This window comes from Pleurodeles waltl, chromosome 5 (assembly GCF_031143425.1).
Source record: "Pleurodeles waltl isolate 20211129_DDA chromosome 5, aPleWal1.hap1.20221129, whole genome shotgun sequence".
Lineage (NCBI taxonomy): Eukaryota > Metazoa > Chordata > Amphibia > Caudata > Salamandridae > Pleurodeles > Pleurodeles waltl.
In genome coordinates, this window is record NC_090444.1 from 681,662,468 (window position 1) to 681,687,002 (window position 24,535).

The window sequence follows — 24,535 nt, forward strand, 5'->3', positions numbered from 1 at the left end:
AAAGAAAATTAAATGATACATCATTTGAAGTTGGTGGTACAGCTTTTCACCTAAAAAAAAAAAAAAGAAAGATACCCGACAAGAAGAAATATGGCAGTCAGCTGCGGCTCCTCCACTATGGCTGAGACGCGTCACCCCTTCTCCCCCTCTGTGAGTAGCAGCAACTGCAAAACTTTTACAAGAAAATTATAACAAAAGGGGGTTATTATTGTTTTCTTGGCATGGCCTCTGACTGCGAAGAACACTGAGGGGGCGTTACACACACATGCGTAATGTGCTCTCTCCAGCCCAGCACTGTGTTGCTAGGCTGGAGAGAGTAGGCACAGTCTCCCAGTTTACCTGGGAACGCCAAGCCATGGCGCTCCAGCCAATCCTAATGCTGCCTTCATGCAGCGTTAGAATTGGCCGCAGGGCAGGCTGGGAGCCTGTGCCGCGAGTGACCACAGCAGGTACATTTTTTTTTCTTTTTATTTAATGTTTATTTTGCCCCTCCCAGCGTGCCACTCCTTCACAGTGCAGCGAGACGCAACTAATGCCATTTAGATGTGGCCTATGTTAACTAGCCATTCAAAATGTGAAAAATGCACAGTGAATGCATTTGCGTCCTGTATGTTGATAGAATGATGTGTGCAAAACATTTATTTATGAAGAATGTATTTCACTCTTCTCTTTGGAAGTAGGGCAAACCCCAGGAACATGGAAAGGAAGTAGTGCAAAAGAGGGAGTTCAACGCTTCATAAACTAATGAAAGCATGCTATGCTTTGGTACCACAAGCATCCATGTCAGGTCAAGAGCTTTAGGTGTTGTGTTAGACTTATTGCACCTAACAGCCCTAATGTCAGACCTTACATATGGCAATCCCTGGGGTTTGTTGGTGAGGACCAGCACACTTTTGTGTGAATGGGTTACAACTGCTGATGAGGGATTTGCGCTAATCCTTAATCATGCAGTGGCATAAGGCTGTCCGGGTCTAAAAAAAAAGAAAAATGGGCAGCGAACTTTATTTATCTACTTATACAAATCAAGCAGTACATAGCACATCGATCTTGTGAATTTTATTTCCCCTTAAAGATTTTGCAGAGCAGTCTGCCCCTGAAAGCACACTGGTGACAAGCCATGCTCTTCGATAGAGCCCCCTCCTCAAATAGCAGCCCCCTTTGTCCTGCTTGTAATCGTGTCATTTTGATTTCAGGATGTTCATCGACTCTGTTTTTAAAGCTCCATTCGAGTTTTAGACTGCAATTAGCGGCAAATGGTGCCATGCAGATTGTGCTGCACGAGCCTGGGAGAGCATGCATCTGTACAATAACAGGAACCAAGAACTGGACCCATGCCATGTTTTCTCACATTTTTATTCACTTGTCTAATTTTTCGCAGCTTTTTGGCCATTGCCCTTTTGCCCAATCAGCACATCTCCCACAACTGATTACACTTCGACTTGATTTCGTATTATTGAACAGCTACTGTCTGTAGTCCTAACTTTGCTCCCTCTCCGACTTAACTTCCCCTCTGTGTCAAATCTTTTATCTTCTGCATCCCACACCTCATTACCCTTCCTTGACCAGTGCTGATCTGTAACTGGTTCTGATGCCATTGCACACAAGGCTCTCACCTTAAATGGAAATGCTGGTGTGTGCCTACACGGGCGCCCATCCGACCCATTCTGATTTCCACGAGCGGAAACACCATCCAGATCTGCTCAATTCAGCACCATGACTCCGGAGATTATACGTTTGAATTAATTGAGTGTGGGAGAACTGGAGGACTGTCAATGAAAGAGCTCCTTGCAGGATTAATACTTCTAGTGTGTAAAAAACCCAAAAACCTACTGTAGTTAGTTTCAGGGTTTTATTAAGAAGACAATTAAGCTGCTGATTTTTCTTTAATGAATCCCATGCTTTAGCGGAGAGTTGTCTGCAAACGTTGGGCTACGAAATTACAACAAGCATTGGCAAAGCCAGTAGGTCTAACTATGTCAAGCTGGTGCAGTGATTATTATTATTATTATTATTATTTTTTTGCACGCATGTGCCAGAAAATTAAATAGGCAAAAGAGAAAACTGACCCATTGCTGCATGCTGTATGTTGTGCTTGGAGGAAGAAAAATCTAACCACCACTTAAAAGCAGCTGTTAAAAAAAAAATAATGATCTCGGAGACAGCTAAAGCTGTACCAAAGAACGAATCTAAGTATGTATTAAGTGGACAGAGTTCAGAAAATCAAGACTCTGTTAAGTGAAGCAATAGAAGGCAAATCGGCCAGTCAGTAGTAGCTCTGTTGATCCCCAAATGTAGGATCAACTGATTGTGAAGCAGTCTGAGCGCCTAGAACACATTCTACTAGGGAGGAACAGCCACAGTTTTTTTTTCTCCTAAAATGTCCTTTTGTATGATATTTTAGAGGTGCTGCATGCCATTCCATGTATACGTTTACAAACCACTCTTTATTGGCTTGGCTCACAGTTAGGACAAGATTTGCAGGTATTATGATCAGTGCTTAACTAATCATCCAACCCTTTCTTTTGTGTCCTCGTGGTATTCTCTGCACATCATGTGCATCTATGAAAGTTCGCACTAAAAAAGTAGCAATGAAGCATGTTTCTGTTTTATTGCATTACATAATTTATGCAAACTGCATGCCATGTGAGCAGTCAACACTTTTTATAGGGGCAGTCACAACGCTTGTTGGAGGAAAGGTCTTGGCAAACATAGTAACCTGAAGATGGCAAGAATTTCTTTGAAACGTGTTGGATTTTTTTTTGCAATAGCACCAATGTCTAATTACAGACACGTTCGGTGTCATAGGCCACTTTTTTAATATATCACCAAAGTTTGCAAATCCATCTTCTTCATGGCTGAAAGTTCAGCATGTGATTCTGTAGCGGATATTAAGGTGCCAAAGTGTTGTTACAGGTACGAAACCCAATTCATATGAGCAGCATCAAACTCGCCCAAGGCAATGAGTTGGAGAAGCATTTCCGCCCATCGTTCTTTTGCCTACTGCACCTTCTCAGATACAGAGAACCCTGCCAAGTTAATTCTTGTTTGAAGTGCCGACAGAAGCCAGAGGGCCGCAGTTGTGAATTCATTCTTTTTTTTTTAACTAGATGAAGTTAATGGAATGAGTCATCGCTCTCGACTGGAGTTCACAATAGCACTTTTCATTACAGTGATTTCTTCCACACAGCTCATATGTCAGAGGGTGCCAGTGGGTGCAGCTGTTCACCAGCTTTCCTTGTCCACTTTGTTCCTTGCTAACCTACATCCTGTTACTCTGCAGCTCTTTGTGGCACAGTGTTTTGGTGGTTTGAGAAAGTTCAGTAAGGCCTTTGTGTATAAAGAATTAAGGTTGATTTATGTTTGCTTCCGCTAATGAAACATTCCTTAGCTCTCCAACACGGACTCCAGAATCGAACCTCATGCGCTGCTATTCTACTAGATTTATTTTAGCATATTGGCCTTGACACTCCCAAGGATGAGGATGGAAAGGTGCTTTGAGTTACTGTTAATTCAAGAAGTATAAGTGAGCGGTGCTCTGCATATATCATTTCACCTCTCTTGTGTTCCCCCTCTGCACCAGATACATTTCCTATATGACTACCGAACAGTGAGGTCTCCTGCAATCCGCTTTGTAGCCGAGACTTGGTTTGTAGCTGTAAGGCCTTGTGCGTCTGGTCTGTTTTTATGGTCTGGCTTGAAAGTGCACCTGTCGCCAGGCAATTATGTGAGCATTATTAAAGAGAGGCTTTGACTCCACCTACCTGTTGGGAGCCAAGAGTACATGTTTTGATTTGGCAGACGTGGTGTGCTTCCACTAAAAAGTGCTTGCTTTCCACGCAGCTGTGATCATTTTGTTTGTTTATCCAGCTGTATAAACTTGAACTTTCAGGGATATACACCTGGCATTGGAGTGCTGCTAAAGTGTGTTAGATAAGTACATACATTTTTCTTTTTTTTCTGGGAGCAGCACAGATGGGAGAAGGACAGTCATTAACCTACATGGATTTTTAGTTCCGGCTTGGCAGTGCAACCATCACCTGGCCCTTTAACTACACCAATATAATTCTACAGTCCTTTGTGTCTACACAAATATAGATTCACCCCATGCTATTCACTTGCAATCCTTTACCATACAACATTCTTTTAAAGCCAAACCTATTGGCATTGCCAATGTTTGTTTTCCTTGGAATTGATTGTTTACTCATTGAGAAGTCCTTTCTCTCTGAGTGCCTACTATTAAAAAAAAAAAAGAAATTGTCTTTTCATGATCTTTTTCCTTTAAAGCTTTTGTGGTTTGTGCAACAAAAATCCTGAGCTGACATTTATGCGATGCATTATGTGCAGTTTTGTGGTTGGTCAGGGAGTCATTCCCTCAGGTGTACATGAGCTTGAGCAACAGGACCTAAATTCCTCTGTGACCGGATATTTTGTTTACTTCAGACTCAGTGGTGAGAACACTACTGAGGAGCTACCTCACCAGCAAAGTAAGGGGTTGGCAGGCTTTTTCACTTCCACAGGAAGATTGAACCAAATAGGCAAGTTCAAATCACAACTGTTCGTCAGTTACCAGAATTTTAGCATCCCTTTGCAGCAGGTGCACAGCCACTTCTACAGTTAATTCAGTAAAAAGAGCTACCTCTCTCTTTGATGTCATTTTGAGGACATCAAAATGATCATGAAGTACAAATCCTTGCTGTTTGCTATTTTCTTTCGTTTCTTTCTTCTCTCTCTCTGGTGTTCCTTTATCTTTGACCTTATGCAGTTACAATGAAGAAATAGCAATACAAAATGAAGTTTAATGCTTGGATGTTTGAGCCTTCCTGTGGCTATTTTCTCTTTTGGCCTCATTTTGTTCTTCGACTACTAGTCAGTGCTTTTAGGTCTTTTGTCGTCCCATCTTTAGAGACTTTGGTATTGCATTGCTTAACTGTAAGAGTGTTTCTTGGCTTCACGGACATTACTCATGACACATTTGAGTACCAGGAGCCTCTGAGAGTTTCTTCTTCTGTGTCACACTGAGCTTAATCCTTCTTCACCATAATTCTTGGATTCTGACCATATCCCACTTATTCTGTGGCCTGGCCCATGATGTGTCTCTTTTCCCATTTACTGCTGTTATTTTAAGTCTTAACTACATTTGTACACCTTCGGAGCCAGCTAGAGCTTTAGCAATTGCTGCAAGCAGAGTTTTTATTCTGAATCTCTTACATGCTATCATGTGGTCGATACTTCTGTTTTTCCATCTAAAACAACCTTTTAGGAGACAGCAGGATCCATTGGCATTTCACTATTACTCCTGCACCTGTTTCTGAAATGGAAATATTCCAATTCTAACCTGCTATCTGCTTCTTCCCTTTCTAAAATGTCTGAGGTTGTAAATGTGGAAGGTAGCTCGGGCTTTGAGTACAAGGAATACGTTATGCCATAAAACGATTATCTCTCTTGTATACAGTTAGGAACGCTCTAGACTTGCTCTGCTATAAAAGGAGAATAAGCCACAAGAGCAGATAACATTTCTGTATCAAGAATGATTCTTGGTAATTGAAAGCATGTCCTAAGAAAAAACCCTGTTCATTGCATTGAGATTTCTGGTTGGAAGACACTGCTTTTTAGTTGTATAACATTGAAATCTTTAGTTGTAAGGTGTATAACACCTAGGGTTAAACACATGTTTGGCTTGGGAAACACGTTAGCTGGCTTTATTATCCCTTACCGATTGAAGAAAGTTCCATTTTGCCTGAAAGGCTGTCTGCCGGATGACACGGTACCGGTCAGAAGGACTGGTGATTCCCATCTCCTGTTGACCTCTGAGCCCCAGCCTAATTTTAACGTTATCGTAGGTTTTCACACATAATCACCTGCCCATAATTCTTTTTTTATAGTATATCTATAGATATGTATATATATTTTAATGTACATATGTGCATATTCCTGTGTATATATTAAATTAAAAATGATCTAAAAAAGAAAGTATGCACTGTTTACACTAGGCGTGGATATGCCCAAACAAGGGATAATCTGCCATTTGAAAACCAATAGGCCTCAGAACCTCAAACACAGATCTCCACAGGTCCCAGGGTAAGGCAAACCAATGTTGGTCTGTGACCGGTGTTGACTTTCCAGGCAGCAGAGGAGTGTCACTGTCAGACACTGAGAAGTTAGGCCCCTCTTCCATAGAAGAAGGAACTCTTTCAAACATCAAGCAAAATAAAGACTAGCTGGTGGATTTATTTATATGGCCTTTGTATGTATTAGCCTCTGCATCTACCTACTGACTTGATCACTGCTTTTATCTTGCCTCTAAAGGCCTCAACAGGTCCAGCTCAGCCTGGGAATCCAGCTGGGAGTAGCATGGCGTAGTGCAAGTTGCCATAATCCTTACAAGCTGAAACACACGTTTGACAAGCTTAAACTTGGTATGCTGCCTGATAATTATTTACAATTTACCTTTAAGAGCCTCCAATTTGTCAAAATGCAATCACTGAGGATAGGCAAATTCATCCTTCTTATTGGTTGTCATAGCCTCAGCAGTCACTTAACTTTGCATGCTATTTCGAGCTTTTATGATTCATTTCATTCTTATTTATTAGTGACCTGCAGCTTCTCTCAGCGGCCAAAGTGTCAACACCATTTAGTCTTCTTTCATGCCTCTTATGCTTTTGAAAACCCGGTGTCGAACGCCTGTCCTTTATTACCTTATACATGGCCAGAGAAATCAAATAACACCCACTTTGAACTAAATACCTGCCGGTGAGTGAGTAAGCGAGCAGACAATCCTGACCCTTTCAAGGAAGGGCTGCAGAAGTTGCTCCCCTAGGGATAGCTCCCGCCTCTCCTCCTTCCTGTACTTCTCTTTTTTTTTTTTTTTTTTTTTTTTTCCAGCCTTCTTTTGTTCATTACAATCTTCTTTCTCTCTTGCTTTTTTCTTCAGTCCTTCTGTGCATTCTTCTTTGTTCCCTTTTGTCACGCTGCCATGTGATTTGCCTCTCACATTTTCTTTACAATGTACTTTTCTCTCTGTAACCATGTTTGGTTTCTTTGCGCGCTCTTTAGCCCCCACCACACAGCGTGGTATATCTCTCGTGCGCTGTTATTTACTAGTTTCTGCTTATTTCTTGTGACATGGAAGTCACACTTCAAGGTAAAGACATTCCATACAAAATATTTCATCTGTCCAGTAAGATCGCAGCTGGTATAGTGGGTGCATCACTACACCCTTGGATTTAAGTTTTTTTTCAAAGTGCTTTGACATCCTTGTGTGGCTGTGACTTGGGGCATTTTAAATTTTTTATTCATGCAATTTTTTGTGAATCACTGTATCGCGCATCTACAGAGTCCCGTGGTACTCATTTTGCATCTTGTAGAATGGGACATAGCATCAGAACACCACTTGCAGGGAGCATAATTACGTTTTGAACAAATTGACTGGGTAAACCATAGTTTGAGGCCTAAACCCTGGACAGATTTTCCACCCCAACTATGCATCTTGAATTTTGGGGATTTGTGATTTTTTTCTCTCTACTTAGCACAATTCATTTCAAGTCTCACAGTGACTAATCCCTTACGGCACTGCCATGGTGAAGCTGTAGCAAGGCGGTTAGGAGGTTGTGATGTTGACCGGGGGTATTTATATTCATCTGCTTTTACACCTAAGTTATCTCTAATTTTTGTGCTGGGTAAGGCCCACTCACTTACTCTACCACTTTCCATGCAGTTCAAAATTCATGGGTGGTACTTGGGCAACTTTTGCTCGTTTTAGCACCACATCAGCAATCCTTAGACCTCACTTGATCAGTACTGTGGTTACCCTAGGGAGCTTCCCAATAGTTTATTTGCTGCTCTATGTTCCCAGTAAGTTACAACCTATTTGTTTTACTAAGGCTCGGATGGTGGTCTCAAAAGTGAACCGATTCTTTTCTTAACACTTCTTGCAATGGGGCTAGGAACCCTCTTGAGACCTCAGTAATTTCTCTCCTCCCGCTCTTCTAGAAAGCATCAATTCTTTGTAAGGCTAGGAAATTAGTCCGTACATGGAGTGTCTTTCAATACAAAGTGAAGAACCGTATTCTTGATTGTGGTGTTACTTAGACAGATAAGACATCGGTACTACCCTGTGTGGAATTCCGCCAGGACCTCTGATTTCATCCACCCATCATTCAGTTGTCCTGTTTGCACCTAGTGACCAGAAAGACATTAATTGAGAGCCCCTCGAAAAAGTAGAGCTTAGTAAGATCCTAGCACCCGATAAAGATGTTTCTTGGTTCCACCTCTTACCTGCAATGATTCACCACCCTGAAAGGAGTCTGGCCCTGCTGGGGATAATTCCAGTAACCTGGCACTACACACATAGTAGACAGGTTAGGAGCCCACAGTAGGTCTTTGAACAAGTGACCAATGTGGGTGAATTTGTGAAGGAATGCCTCCTACATAATGTCGCCAGCAAAGGCTGTTCTGAGGTCCACTGCCCCTTTTGTCCAGGAACCATCTGTAAACCACCTGGTGCATTCTTCTGTGATATGACAGGAAAACCAGCGTTGGTGGCTGGGGCACATTATGAAGCCAAATTACTTAAAGCTGTACTGCTAACTCAACTCATACACAAAGACACATTCCTTACAGGCAAGGAATACAATACTTATAGTTTATGGAGACTTTGTGTGTCATCATTCTTGTTGATGAACATATCGCCTCCTGCAATAAAGCGCCTAAACAAACAGCTGTGGGTAAGGTGGGAACGGAAAAAAGGGCACAGGCCAACCCGCTCCCACAAAAAAAAAGAAAGCTGCAATCACCTTGGGACAAAGGCCGGTGTATAGAGTGAGTCAGTGTTATCTTTGCTTCTGTTTTGCCTTAGTGTGGGTATGTTTTCAGGGCTAGTAGCCGATTACTATGCTATTTTTGTAGTTTGACTGGGGTCTGTCTGCTTGGATGTGATGTGTGTGCTACCACTTCAGAAAGCATTCTAGTGCTAGACACTGCTGCAGAGTCTGTCATCCCATCATTAATGGTGCTAGTACAAAACCTACTGCGTTCCTTACAATAAATGACTTCAAAGTGCACCCCTAAAGTGTGATTCATAGAACAAGTAATGACGGGATCTCAGAGCATGAAATGATGTGGTAACCAAAAACCTTGTTTCATTCTCCTGCAGATGACGAGAGCTGTCCTGCTGATATATATGCAGTAGGGTTTGAAGAAATGGTAGAGCTCAGCGCTGGGAATATAGTGAATGCCAGGTTAGTAAAGACCTAATCATGTTTTGCATATTTATAAAATATGTTTTTATATGCTACCTTATCATTAGGTTAATATTCTAAGTAAACAATTTCATATTATGTTTTGATTGTTTTTACAATGTAAACATGGAGTTTAGAGAGTAACGCTTTTCATAAGCTGTTTTAATACTCTACGTTTGACCCTCCTAGGATTCCATCATGTTTAGTGCTGTATTAATGAAGGTTGGTGTCCAAGATCCTATCATTTCTCTATTTCGTGTATGTGTTGTGGCTTTACTCTGCACCTTTGCACCCCTGGGCTCCAAAAATGTTCTAGTTCATATGGTTTTGACACTTGGGCCTATTTAAACTTTAACACCTTTCAACACTACTTCACCCCTCAACTTGATGAATTTTATTTTCCCTGCTTCCTCCTTTGTCCAACTTAACTTTAGATCATTGACGAAGAAAGTATTGGTGGATATTCCCATCATTCTTACCTCTCACATGAGGCTTAATTTCAGTTGGTGCTACCTTCCTCTTATGTGTTCCGATCTGTAGTTTGTTCATTTTGGTATCTATACGAAATCTGTACTTCCAAGGACCCACTATCACTTGAGGTTTGGGGTACATTCCCAGGCACCAAGGAGAGTCAAGGATGCTTTGTAGTTTCCGGGCCCCACTCAATTAGAACTCAAGTAGAACCAAGAGTCTATTCCTTTAAATTGTGGACCCTTTCCTGGATGTTGGGTCATTTCTGTGTCTTTCCCATCTCCCACATATGCACATGAAGTAGTAATTGTGTCCCTGCTCCGCCACTGCTTGGTGAGCTCCTTCTAGAAGCCATTCTTGCTTATCCCAGGTTTATTGTGACCTTCGGATGGATGGATGGATGCTTCTTTTGCAATGCTGAGATTCCCTCACTCACCAAGATTTTGTTCACTGTTTGGGATCCTCGGAGATTGTAGAAGGCGAACATCGGAGGCGTGAGGGTATTAGTGCTATTATCATGTTTCAGGTCCATGCTCGCCCCTGAACTACATCTTTTGTCCCACAAAAAAAACCCTGTGAGCCGTCTTAGCAGCACACACAGACCTTCAGCATAAGCAAGGATTTGGTGACACTGTTTTGGGTGGACCAGAGTTGGGCACTGTAAATTCCATTTGAATGAAAATACTAATTTTAGCACAGTGAGCTATGAAGGACATATGACTGCTCATCCTTTTAACCCTCACTGTTTTATGCAACAGACATCTTGTATGTTGATTTACACATTTACATGATTTATTGTTAATGTAAAGTATGTATGTTATGTAAATGTTCTGACACCCTGCACTGGGATGAGTAGCGCTATAAAAGCAATAAAACAGTGGTATTTAGATAGTTATATGTGCAAATACTGGGACAGACCACCACATCTTTCTTACCATTTCTTTGCCATGTTGTACAGCTGCTGTGCTGTTTGGTTATAAAGCAAATATTAAATATAAAAACTAACAGCATTAACCGCGTCATAGCACTTTTTTAAAAAGGTCTGGGCAGATTTAAACCTTTACCAGCCTAGTTGTGCAGTTGACAATTTCAGACTTCCTGAAGCTGCAGAGGTTGTCAATCTTGCATGCTGATGACATTTTATTTAAAAAAGTGGAAAGGTGTAGGGTCTTAAAAAAAACGTCAAAGCTAGACCTAGTGCTATGGTCAGTACCTGTTTTTATTTCTCATTTCTGCTCTACCAGCTTCCCTTATCTCTAGAGCGTTTTGAGTCAGTTAACTCTAACTCAGTTCCTGTGCTGTATAAGCTGTCCGCTCAAGCAAGACAAATTTCTGCTTAACATTAATTTCTCTCTACAAAAGCACTGCACACTGGGTTGTGAAATGGAAGAGGCAACCCATTTTTCTGCGTCAACAGTTAATGTTGTGAAGTTGAAGAAAAGTGTAACTCTCGACATTTCAAGCCATGCTTATACCGTAAAAAGAAAATAATAATTCAGAGGCCCAGAGTTTTTCTTAGGTAACTTGTGCGAATGCTGCCCAGTGCTGGGGTTGCCCAAACCTAAAACTGCACAGTCTTGATTCCACCTCATGCCTCTTTCTTCCACCACATTAGACTTTCTGTTTCTTTATATGATTGTTGCAAATTTTTTCATCTCTGCTTTCTCATTTTATCACTGTTTCCCCTTATTTCTCTTCCTCATTCTTTTGCTCTTTAATTATTTTTTCTTTCTTGCTCTGGGTCAAAAGTCTAAAGATGAAAACTGAGGTCTGGTCCCCAAAGCTTAGTGCCTGCGTCCACCACCTACAACTGTCACGTAGGCTCTCATTATTCTAATGAGACTACTGGATTTTGAGCAGCAAGATCGTCCACGGTGTGGGAGACTGAGTCTGACCCACAGTGGTTGACACCTGTTGCTCTAAATCCGGGTTTTGCTCCGGCTAACTAGCAGTGCCTCATCTCTGCCAGAAGACAGGGATGATTGGGCAGTCGAGCGCATGACATATTAAGCTTCTCAGGGAAGTCGTTGTCACTCAGGTCACATCCCGTTCTCTCATTCACAATGCAGTCTCATATACAAATGATAGACAGAAGCAGTATATGTTTCAATAACAGGTTTAATAAAATGACTGCATCTTAGATAGCAAAGCGTGAGCTGCAATAACCAGGACGACACAACATGACAATATTAAAATAGTGACGAGAAGAGTGAAGCATAAGAATAACACTATCATATTGTCACTAGGATTGATGGACAATTTCCTATCCAAGTCACAATCCGAGCACAGCATATTAAGCTCTAATTCTGCCTTTCAGGTTCCCCCGGGAGGACATTAACCCTCATACCTGAGCAAAGGCCTGTAGTCTGCATTAGCATCTGTAGCGAAGCATTCAGCAGTCAGTTTACAGTCGTGGTTCCCTGGCTGGAATCTTCCTCTTAACGTGTAATGGGACTAGGAAGTGTTTTTATAAAAACACATCTGATGTTCTAAGAAAATGTCCCTACGTAAGGATCTGTGTTTTCTACGAATGTTGGAGACTAAACTTCTACCACGTTCACCGGCAATGTACCGAACTGTAGCCTTGAATGAAGGAAGCACAAAGTGATCAAGAATGTCTTGTTTGAGAACACAGTGCTGAATTAAGCAAAAACAGTTAGATAAATGAAAATAAAACAAGACTGTAAAACTGGTTATTGTAAAAATAACAGTGTGAAGCCGAATAAAATATATCTAGGTTAAAGTGCACAGCGGCCTAATGTGTCAAACTAACGTGCTTGGAGCTATTTCTAAAATGGCTACACAACACAACACAACAACTGGCACAAGTAAGCGCCAGTTTTAAGGGAAGCCTTTGTGTGCTCTCTGGGCACATGATATAACTACTGTACGCTAACAGCAATGCTTAATTTGAGCCTGTAGTTGCAGGGGTGGCCCACTGGCACACTTTTTTGGGGGGGGCTGGAACTTATTTTTCCTCCACAAACTTTGATCCAGAGCATGAAAAAGAAGAATACAAAAGGAACAAAGAAGGAGGATGAGAAAGATAGGAAAAATGATAAAGGGAGAAAGAAGGGCTGAAAAAGAACCTGCAAGAGTGAGATAAGGAGGCAGAGAGTTTCTGTTAATTATCAGAAATGAGGCCTGAGGTTGAATCAAGACTACACAGCCCTGGTGTTCGGGTCCATGACCTTCAATAGCACTGGCTGTGGGTTTCTGAACAATCCTTTGGGCCCAGGTACTTTTGTTTTATTAAAAATTAAGCACTAGCTAAAAGCATCAAATGTGCTTCCGGGTCCTGTTGGAGAAAGGAGGCCAAATATTGGAGCTTTGCATAGAGTCCTATGACTTTCTTTCTAAACGGGGTTCAGTGCAATTGATTTAAGAGCTTCATATCTAGAGCAGTTTGTAATAGAAATTCATGCAACTGCATCCTATAACTGCACCTCGATGGTCATCATGCAGTACATGAAAACACTTCTCATGTAGGCTCAAAACAAAAACAACACACTCCCGGATACACACCTTGCATAATGTAGCTTGGTATCTGTGTGGGGTAAGCACTTCATCACCTCACATAAGTCTTGTAATCGCTATCCAGAAGCCTCAATACAATACTGTACTACAGTTGCACATGGGCACTTCTCCTAATTGGCGGATATGAGCACAGCAAAGTGTCTGATGACTGCACCAGGTGATGCTTCCTGCCACAAAGATATTTCTGGTTAAAGTTCAGATTGTGTAAAGTTACTATTTGGCAGGACTCAGTATGCCTTTTACTGCTCATAACGGCAACTTGTGGGCGACATCTCTGCAAATTGTTTTAAGTGCTTTATTTGAGGCAGTGGTTTCCAGTGCTCACACTGGCACTTAATTGTCAGCATCGATACTTATGACAGTCTGCCTAATGGTGGCACTGTTCGTTTAATTTGGAGAAGAACCCAACAACAGTTGTCTATTAATTCAATATATATAACAAATTACTAAACCTGCCTCCCAAACCATTTTGATAGGTTTGAAGGCCTGGAATAGTCTGACTTGTCACACTGGTAGGAGCATGACGGTTAGTAGTTGTGTTGGTGCTGTCCTTGGCAGCGCTGGCAGTGGTCATGGGTGGTGAAATCAATAGTGGCTGCCTGACGAGCGCCCCAGCACTTTCTTTTCCAATTAAGAACTGATTGTTGTTCACAGGATTGAACCAAATGCCCTGGGATCGGATCAGACTGGCAAGCCAAAGACAGATTGTGGCTCAACTTATGTTTATCTTCTAGTGGCAATAAAGGCACACTGTCGATCCTTCCTTTGCAATGGGGATGGTCAGCGGGGGGATTGGTTAAGGGGGCAGGTTTGGTGGTGTCAGTGCTCACGAGTCAGCGAGGATAGACCCAGGCATGGTGACCAACTGTAGTTTGATTTCTTTTGTGGCTGTTAGGGGCCTGGCATGCTTGCATCTAAAAATGCGGGTAAAGGCAGACCTGCAGGTCATGTGATAGTATGAAGTGTCAGCCGGATAAGATCTATTGGCTAGGATTCAGCAAGGCTAGTAGGGACATTGCCACCAGCTTTAATGTGGTGGGGGGGGGTAGTGTAATTTTTGCTGGCTGGAATGGTGCGGCAAACTTGCAACTTGCTGATAAAGGTAGATTGAGGTCTTAGTTTTGCAGTGGGAAGGGTCAGCAGTATGTGACCTAGTGCCTACGAATCAGCGAGGCTAGCCCAAGACATAGTAACCAGCCTTACAGTGAGAGGTAGAGGTTTTTCCTACAATGTGCCTGTTTGGCCTAAGACCCAAGTTCTTGCATGAACAACGCATGCAAAGGCTCCACTCATCCAGGGCAGACATAAAATGCAGAATCCAGAAGACAAAAGCAATACACTTTGCTGGTCGGACCCAGCATTCAGAGGGGCTGAATTAGGACTAGCCCAGGACAGAAAATAACACTTATTAGCCCGATTATTTTAGTTCTATGTTTAGTTCTATGAACTCTGGCCAGATGTGTTAGCAGAGTGATTTGGATGGAGGAGGGTGGGAGTGAAGGGATTGAATGCAAAGGGACAAGACAAAGGAGCTCAGAAGGAAGGTTAGTTAATGAAGTATATATAAAAAGTGTTTTAGCAAAGCTGATCTTAGAACAAAAACTAAACAGTTTGAGAAATACCCAATTGGCGCCAAGCTGTTGTCCTAGCCCAAATAATGGAAATAGGGAAAGTCTCATTTCACCCCATTGTCTCTTTTTTAGCTCTGAAATGTCATTCACCACTAACAATGAAAGTGAAAGCTGCCGTAGGGGGAAATTCTAGAAAGTCAGTAGGATGCCTCATTATTTAAACTAGAAAGAATAAGGGTCTCCAAGATTAAAGAAAAGCTCACATGAAGGGTTTGAAGACAGCAGGAAGAATCTCTCTTGCACAGAAAGGGTAGAAACCTATAAGTGCTTTGTCTTTTACCTGAATATTTGCATGCTGCCAGTCTAGCCGGGGTCTGAGCCCCAGTGCACCTCGGTCGCTCACCCGACTGGTGCTCATCTGCCTTTGAAAGCCTTCAAGAGCTTGAGAAGGGTTTGGTGCGTGAATCCCTTCCAACCTATTGGCTTCCTTCGGCCTAGCAGGAGCAGGTGGAATCGGGGCCTTCTGAAGTTTACGTAGTTTGTGCTCAGGTTGCTAGCCTTGCTTGCTCTTCCACTTCCTTCCTCCTTCATGGGCTGAATTTATTCAGCAGGAGTCAGTATTCCTCTCTTTAAAAAAAAATATTAATTAAAAATAAAATGATGCATGGCTGCTTATCTCACCAGTTTCCTTTGTAATCCTTTTGGTATCATTATACTCATTCTGCCTCATCTCTGCCTGACGCATGCAGCCATAAATAGGCACTCGGCATCCCAATGCCTGGCTAAAATGGTTAATCCTCATAATTACAACATATGTGTCTATCTCTCACCTACCCTCACCCATCACCCCAACAGGCGCTTTGTCCCATAAAACGATTACCAGCACCTTGGAGGTCAGCACTTGCAGCATGAAAATACTTCCTATGTAGGCTCATAACAAAAACCAGCATTGGCAAAGCCAGTAGCTTATGCCTCTATGAAATCTATTGGTTTTAACAGTTTTTTTAGACATGTCACACAGCAGTGATAGCATTGACAAAACCAATAGATTTCGTAGAGGCAAAACCCACTGGCTTTGCTAATGCTTGTTTAGATGAAAGACAGAGGTCTGTTTGTGGATTTCCCCAAGATCACACAATTTGCCCTCATTTTCAACTTAAGACACTGGGTGCCACAGACAATAACTTGCCCCAAAACACAGTGTGTTCGTCCTCAGCAGTGTTCTGCAGGTTACATTCCTTTAGTATCATATGCACTATCAGCATCTTTTCGAGTAGAGTGTAACAGTATATTTTAGAACGCAATGAGAAGATGTGATGCAATGCTACATTATGTTGTGTTGTGCTATGTTATTTTCATTTTATGTTGCATTGTTTTGTGTTATGCTGTGTTGCGCTGTTATAGTATGTTATGTTATGTCATCCTAAGTGTTAGCTATCCTAATGGTACATTGTGATGTATGACATCATGGAGAGCCATGTTATGCCATAAAATGCAACAGTGTGTTGTGTTATGTCTGAAACTCAATTTACTGAGACCTTGTTATGTTATGTCGTAATGTTATGTTACGTTATACTGTGTCATGTTACATTATACTGTGTCATGTTACATTATGCAGAGTTATGTAACATTATGTTTTGTAATGTTATGCTATGATAATCTACGTTATCAATGTTCTATGCTGCATTTTTGCTAGGCAGTGTTATATTCTGCTTGCTTTGTGTGTTCCGTCGTTACATCAGACTGTTATTATTTTATAATACGGTGTTAGGGTAGGGCATTCCAAGTTACCTTATGGTATTGTGAGTCTTATAATTTATTATTTTACTTCATGCAATTTCATGCTATGTCAGCTTGTCGTAAATTCTTTTATGTGCACCTAGCAGCTAATAAAACACGGGTAGAAGGAAAGACTTAATAAACAGTCTTTATTTTGAGGCAAAACTCCCAAACTACTGTGTCAACCTAGTTTTTCGGACTAAATAACGAATTTGAGCTCAGATAGTTATTACTGTGGCATGGAAATGTTAAATACTTACAGCACAGTAAAATGGCACCTATTGCACCCTGCGAGGTGGGTGGGAAGAGATGGAAAGTGTGTGTATAGTGGTCTAACGTCTGCCCTCGGGACATGAAACATGTCACGATTCACCTACCTGTCTCTGGGGACTCTCAGACTGGCTTGTAACGGGTCACATCAGTACCCGGTGCAAACTCCGTGCTCCCGGCTCTATGCAGTGGGGCAATGCAGGGGTGGAGTGCAGCTTTTTAGGAAAGTTGTGGGTGGTGATCTGTCCCACAGACTACAACACAAGTACGTGGTTCGGGCCTCCGCATAGAGAGGATGTTGTTTGGGGGGCTTTGTGCACCTCTGCTTTTACCCCGTGAGAAAAAGGCATGCAAATGCCTGAGAAGTGGCTTGTAGTGTTTCACCAATGTGTTTACAATAAGAGATATAAAAGCAACTGCAAAGGACATCTTGGAACTGCAATGCTTCAGTTTGCCCAAAACATTTAACTGTAGTAAAACCATGTGGTGTTACTAAGTTTTTAAAAGGACAGTGCAGTGCAGATGGAGTCCTTGATCGTAAAGAAAAAAAGTAGCTGCACAGTCAAATAGCCAGTAGAAGGACACTGGCACTGAGCCAATAACGAGTGACTTGAAGCTGCACTTGGTCCAGACTCCACTAAACAGCATGACGACAGAAGAAGAGCAGGAACTGAAAGGAGAAAAACTGAGATGATGTATTGGCCAATGAGAATCAAGTAAATGAGATCAATGTTCGAATGAACGAATGGCAAGTTCAGGCAAATAAAGGGTGGGTTCTAAACCCCTTTTAAGATTTTTTTTTCCCCACAAAAATGTTTGCCAGCACAGTGGTGCGCAAGCGTGCGTGTAGGTGAAAATTAACACTCTCCCAGCCGCACACTGTATACAGGGTAGCTTTGTATCCATGTGGGTAAGTGCTTTACCCAAATGGCGATAAGAAGTACTATGGAAGTGCGTTAATGAAGTACAGTATAACGCAATACGTGTGTGTGTGTGTGTGTGTGTGCACTAGCCCCCTTGTGTCTACTACTGTCATAGAAAGACCTGCACTCAGCAACCGTGGCTCATGCAAATTATCCCCCTTACCGCTGACCTGCTGGAAAATCCCTTCTGTTTCACCAGGGGATTCAGGTTCTACCATTTGAGAAATGTCCCTTGTCTCTTGAGCATTGACTTTTAAAGTAATAGCTTGTTTATGCAGGAGCCTTTATAGGTGCCTTGCGAGGAAGCGTTTTTCTGTCTGTTTTCAATTAGGGAAGGCCTGTTGAAAGTAAAGAGCCGTGTTGGCAGCTTTTCGAAAACCTCAGCCCCTAAGGCATGCTTCAAAAAGACAATGCAGCTTCAACTGGGGTTTGTGAAAATACCCTGTAGTCGTTGTTGTGGATGTGATTCAAGCGCAACTGTTGTTGTGCTGCCAAGAATACTGTAGTTTAATTGTTTTTTCGTTTAAAGAATATATCATCAGTTTGTGAGAAATGTACTGTAACGATTTGGATCTAGGTGAAAAATATGTACATTTGTTGGAAAACTACACTGGTCGAACACTTTTGTTTGAATTACAACTGCTAGGACACGCAAGTGGTAAAAACACAAGAAAGAAAATGCTATTAGAAAAATAAGAGAAATATGTTTTTATTTCGCGCAATCTCCATAACATCCCAGTACCTTTGTGTTTTTTTATTTTATTGTTTTTTTATTCTTTACTCTTCTGAAGTGCTGTTAATTAGGCCATTTACATTAGCCTTCACATCTTTCTTTCTGTAACGCTTCTTTAAATAGTGAAAACAATATTTTAGCATCATAATGTGACTAGAAATACCTCCTTTGCTTTATGCAATGTTATTATTTGACTGTTTTTCTATTGTTACCCTGAGCAACACCTTCCTTTGCCCTTTTTAGAAACTTATGATTTTCCCAATTATTTAACATCACTACACTTGCTTTGACTTTGGGACCTGACTATCACCAGAGTCACGGTTACTGTGCCGTGGCTAATTTATTATTGTAAATCCAAGTGTTGGTAACTTGAACGCTAGCTTTAATCCAGGCAACACTAATTCCAGGGGTTGGGTATATTGAAGTTACTGCATTCAAAGTGAAGATACGCATGGAGATGCAGTCTTATTTTATTTCGTTTTCGGTCCGAAAATCTTTCTACTAAAATATCTTACAAAGTGTATTTCAGTCTTGCCACTAAAAGTGTATTTTTCTCATAACGTTTCACCCAAATTAGCTAATGTGATAAGCTTTGACATTTCAGCCTCTTGTTGCTCCATGCAGGTGCATGTGCATAATCAAATGTTGTATTTCTTGCCTAAAATGTGTGTTCTCTTTTTTAGCACCACCAATAAGAAACAGTGGGCTGAGCAGATCCAAAAGGCTCTTTCGAGGACCCACAGATATATTCTTCTGACCTCAGCGCAGCTGGTGGGTGTCTGCCTCTTTATCTTCGTGAGACCCTATCACATGCCTTTTATCAGGTAGGTGTATTTGCATGATTGCTTTGGCTGTCAAGTTGGAAATGTTTAGAATGTGGTCCTGTGTTCTCGTTATCATGTTTTGATACATTAAATATTCAAGGCTGTTATTTGTTGTGTGCAGTGATGCTCACACTGGTTGAGGGTCAGACATATACGTGAAAAGAGTTACAAAATAATGACCACTTCATCGTTTTTTTTTGTCAGGGTTGGTGATATCATTGGGTGATTCAATTTCCAGGAAATTTGCAATCTATTTAAACATTACCATTTCAGGAAAAAAGGGTTCTGAACCAACTGTTCTCCGAGGTTGACGCTGCCTCATCCAATTCCGGGGCATGCTCAGTCTCTGGATTCTATGACTTTGACAATATGGTGAGAATTCCCTGCATGAAGCCTAACGAGAGGACCAGTGTTGGTGTACCATGGCTTCGCAACTCCACCCCTGAAACCTCAGTCACTGCTTGTCACCTGGTGAAGGAGAGATCCACTGAAGCTGCTCCTCCTTAACAAATTGAGTTGTCATTTAAAAATAGTTTTTGATTTACTGTGGGTTAGACCATGCAGACAAGCTTAGCTGCAATAAGAATGAACGAAAGTAGCACCAATTAAACCTAGTCTGTCTATTGACATGCTGAAAAATTTGTCAGACTGTGGTAGAAATGTTCCTGTGGGTTTTAGCATAAATGGTGGATCCCTTAATCAGGCACTTACCCACTTTACGCCAGTAAGATCTAAAATACTTTGAGTAATTGCATGGAACATCACAAACAGTGGTGAGGACAGAAAGAGCATTCTGATGCTCATGTTGGACTGAGCAAGAATTCCTATGTTACTTGGAGGAGGCAAATTGTGTTATCCAGTAACTCAGTGGTAATTGATGAGATGTGTTGCTGAATCATACTTTCAACTGGAACCTTTGGCCCATAGCCACTAGAGATCCATTGTACATGAAGGAGAAACTACTGAGAATTCTTGCAATGTCACTTAAAAAAGAGGATGGCATAGCAGAAGAAATTCAGCCACATCTGTAGGAGGTTTTACTGTACTGGAGGCAGGGGATAATCATACCAAGGGGAGATTTTTAGCCAGGGCAATGTGGTTAAGAGCCATTTTCACTCTGTATTGGTTATCAGAAGAATAGGAGAAAGACATTCTTTGCAAACTGATTTTGAGATGTTTATCCAATATAGGATGATGTCTGTATCAGGATCTGTTTCTAAACAGTTTCCAAGAGACAGCACTACTAAGCCAAGTGCTAATGTGATGACAAGGCCATACGCACTAACATAATAATACAGTTAATGTGTTTCCCATGGAATATATTTGCCCTCAATAATGAGTGCATATTTAGAAGACTTCAATTCTTATTTGTTGATTTATAAGTTTCCCTTTATCTTGCAGAGTTGCCTTGCTGTATGGGGGTTTGGCCTTTTTTAGGGTTGTCTAGGCGGCTTCATTTGCAGTATTTTAAAATATATCTTTAATTTTCTTTGTCTCTAATGCATGTTACCATGCTCACGTGGTGTGTTGCTCCAATGAATCTGCCCTCTCATTTTGGTAAGGCATATCTTCCTTTTGAGATGCCTATCGACTCTTCTCTTCCACCCTCTTAGTGGGTTCCTCCAAAGGGCTAATCTCTTTAAGGAATGGGTGGATCTGGTCATGGTTGAGTGATTGTTAGTAACTGTTCGCCATTCTAACATCTATATCTGGATTTAGGCTATTTCTCAGAGCCTAAATTTACTAACTACAAAACTCTCATTTGTTTTATCTACGCCCTTTTCGTCTACACAAAAGCTTCTTCCCATAACCCCCTAACTCTGTTTCCATCTCCTAAGGGCTAATATCATCATGACAACACCTGCCGCTGATCCCAAAAGACGGTAATGGTTCATACACATGCTCTCCATAGTCCTGCCATCTAGTCCTCGGACAAGACGACTGCAATGTGCTTTGACACCCCACACACAATGACTTTTTGTTGCATCTCCACGGCCACCATCACCAGCAACTGGCGCTGACAGGGCTTTGTCACTTTTCAGGTGGTATTTTAGAGAGTGGCTGTATGGGCATTTTCATGGGGCAGGTACACTTTTAGGAGCAACACCAAGAAACATGAGCTTGAAGCCAAAATATGACCAGGCTTTCTGAGATACGTGGTCAGCCTTCCACTACACAAAAACCTCTGATACTGAAGAGCGAGGCTTTGGGTGTATCACAGAACGCAACGCCACGCCTCCCCTTAGACACCAGAGATCTTTGGGATAGGAGATCTTTCAAGTTCCATGGAGAAAGAAGCCAGTCCTTCTGGTCTTTGAGCCATCAAACGGGGCAAAAGGCTAGAAATGGTGATTTGTCAAGCCTGATACATCATCTGCAAATACATGGTAGTCTGTATTCTTTCTAGGGTTAAATCATCTATATTCTGTATTTGTTGCGGTTCTTCAATGTCTGTAATCTTATTTTCCAACCTGTGTATTAGCCACTAGTTTCAAGTGTAACCACCAAAATCGTTACCTGTCCTTACGTACTGACAACCTGCAAGGTATAGCATTTCTGTTTCAGGACTCCCAGTTCACAATGAATTACACAAAAAAGAAAATCTAGTTAAAAAGTAAATTTGAGTTAGAGAGTTCATTACTCTGAGTCACTGTCATAGTCTTTGTAGTCAAAGAATTTCATCTACTTTTTCCCAATAAACATGGAACATAACAAACAGCCTTTTATTTAATATGATGCCTAATAGAGGCTGCTAGTGAGCCTGTTTGACAGCTTTATCAATAGCTAACACCTACAGGATTCTTTAGTAAGACAAAGCAGCTCTCTGAAATTTGACAGCAAGGTACTAATATAAAAACAGCTACTGATGTGATGCCAAGCGTATTGTAGTGTTTACTTTTTGTTTTAAAGTATTTCCTCAGTCATAATATCTCGCATGGCATATCTCTGTGCTTTACTTTGTAACAAGAGAGCACATCCCTTTACAAGTTAAAAAAAACAAAATACACCCCAAAGCCTAACCAGAGTGTTTTAAGAGACTACTTAATCTGTTGTTTTGGTTCGAATTGTGTTTGGAAAGTGCATTTATCACTCATTTATGGCTAGAAAACGTGTTTTTCAAGTGTACAAAAAGTACAGCTTTACTGGCTTTAGATTTGGGCCTTACCTGCAGGGTTGAATATGAACTACAAAGTGTGTATTGAGCCTGTCTACATCAAAGGAGATTCTAACTTCAGGAGCAACTCCCTGCACACCAGTTTGTGATTTAGTGACTGGCCCATGGGCATCTGAGCAGACCTGACTCCCTCACCTTACACATGCACTTTGGAGAGACCTGCAAGACAGCCACTCCATATTATAGCCCCGCTTCTCTTACCCTAAACCGCCCGCTGAGAAAGGAATTTATGTTTTCTACTACCTGTGACTTTAAATTTATCTCTTGGTTTCTAAGCAATTCGTAACTTTAAAACTGCTGTTTTCTTCTACCCGTGACTGTTAACATTTCTCTCCTGGGTTTCCCCTAAACTGTGCTAAGACTATTAGAGGAACCTCCTGCCCACCCTTTACAAGCTACAAAAGGCACAATACACCCCTAAGCTTAACCAGAGTGTTTTCAAGAGACTGCTTAATCTGTTTTGTCATTTAGAGTGTTCTTGGAAAGTGTATTTAGTATTTGTTTAAGGCTAGAAAAGGTGTTTTAAGTGCCTGAAAACCAGTAGCTTAGTGCCTTTAGATTTCAGCCTTATCTGCGGGGTTGAACAGGAATTACAAAGTGTGTATCCCCTGTCTGTATCCAATGGGATTCTGCCTTCAGAGGCATCTCTCTGCCCTCTGCACACCACTTGTGCTTTAGTGATTGGCCCACAGGCATCTTAGCAGGCCTGACCCCTTCCATCACTCTTGCACAAGCCCTTTACTTTAAGATCACATGTTATCTAAATAGGTTTGTCATTGGTTGTTGCATCCACATTTTGATTGGTTGCTAAGAGTAGCATTTGTTTTGGTCCTAGGGCTGCCTTGCGGCCCTACATTGGTTACTGGTTGTCAGAAGATTCACCTTTAAGCTGCATTTTTCACCCACAAAGCAATACATGGAACAGTACCACTTTTCATTAGGAATAAAATCACCAAATACATACAACAAAGTAACCACCCCTCCAGATTGGCGTCCCGCTCAAACCCCTGGCATACAAGACAAAAACCATGGGTAGTTCACCTTTCTCTGTTTAAGCTGCCCAACTATGGAATTTATTACTCCTAAACATAAGATCTACTGATAAGCTTCTTAGCATCAGAAGACTACTCAAGAATTGGCTGTTGCCTATATGACCACCATACTCAAACACAACTGTACAGCATATGATTTTGTATGCAAGCATGTATAATTTGATTGTGTATGTATTTATATGTCGGCATCTATTTGTACAAATATATATATTACTTGTGGTTTAAAAATACATAGATATTATTTTAGCTCTGCTTAAGATGTATATATTACTCATGGTTACTAAATATATACATATATATGTATGTAGATATATATATATATTATTTTATGCTTAACATGTACATAGGTCAGAGGTCACTGCATAGTTTACATATACGTTTTTTGATTATATGATCACAGCAGTTGTATGTATTGAAATATTGGGGGTATATAAAATACAAATAAATATAAATAAATTAAAAAACATAAAATTACCAAAACCCATTAATAAAAATAAATAGATCAACTAGCTTTATTTACAGCAACACTTGAAAGCCTGTGTTTCTAAACATTTATCCATGCATGCACATATGGGACTTCATATAATGTTTGTTATATCTTTATTCTTTCTTGATTTCAATCTTTATTTCAGATACATGGTCATAAAAGAACATGTTAAAATTGCAATTCAACAATGTAAAACAATAAATAGACAATCAAAAAATCACATTCTGAAATCTCAGCAAATAAGACCCAAATAAGTGCATTGTACATAATAGAACCATATGAATGTAAAGATCTAACAGTTGAAAGGGAGAGGGGGACTGAATAAAATCCAATACCTCATCTGGACAGCACTTTCTGCCTCAGCCTTTACATGTGCAACAGAAACCGAGAAACAGCAAAGACTATAAACTGCATGGTGTAGCTCCGTAGTACTCTGAAGGCTGTCCTGAAGTTCTGTAACCCCAGACTACGACAAAC

The 24,535-nt window shown here is 41.1% G+C and overlaps 1 protein-coding gene across 2 annotated transcripts in view; it reads left to right on the plus strand.

The window, feature by feature from the left end:
• The window catches only part of SYNJ2 (synaptojanin 2), a 494,632-nt gene that overhangs the window by 258,449 nt on the left and 211,648 nt on the right, over positions 1-24,535 (plus strand). For both annotated transcript variants that reach the window (XM_069234571.1, XM_069234573.1), the window contains exons 13-14: positions 9,152-9,236; positions 19,204-19,344. In XM_069234571.1, coding sequence (XP_069090672.1) covers positions 9,152-9,236; positions 19,204-19,344 — 226 coding nt within the window. The remainder of the gene's footprint in view (positions 1-9,151; positions 9,237-19,203; positions 19,345-24,535) is intronic.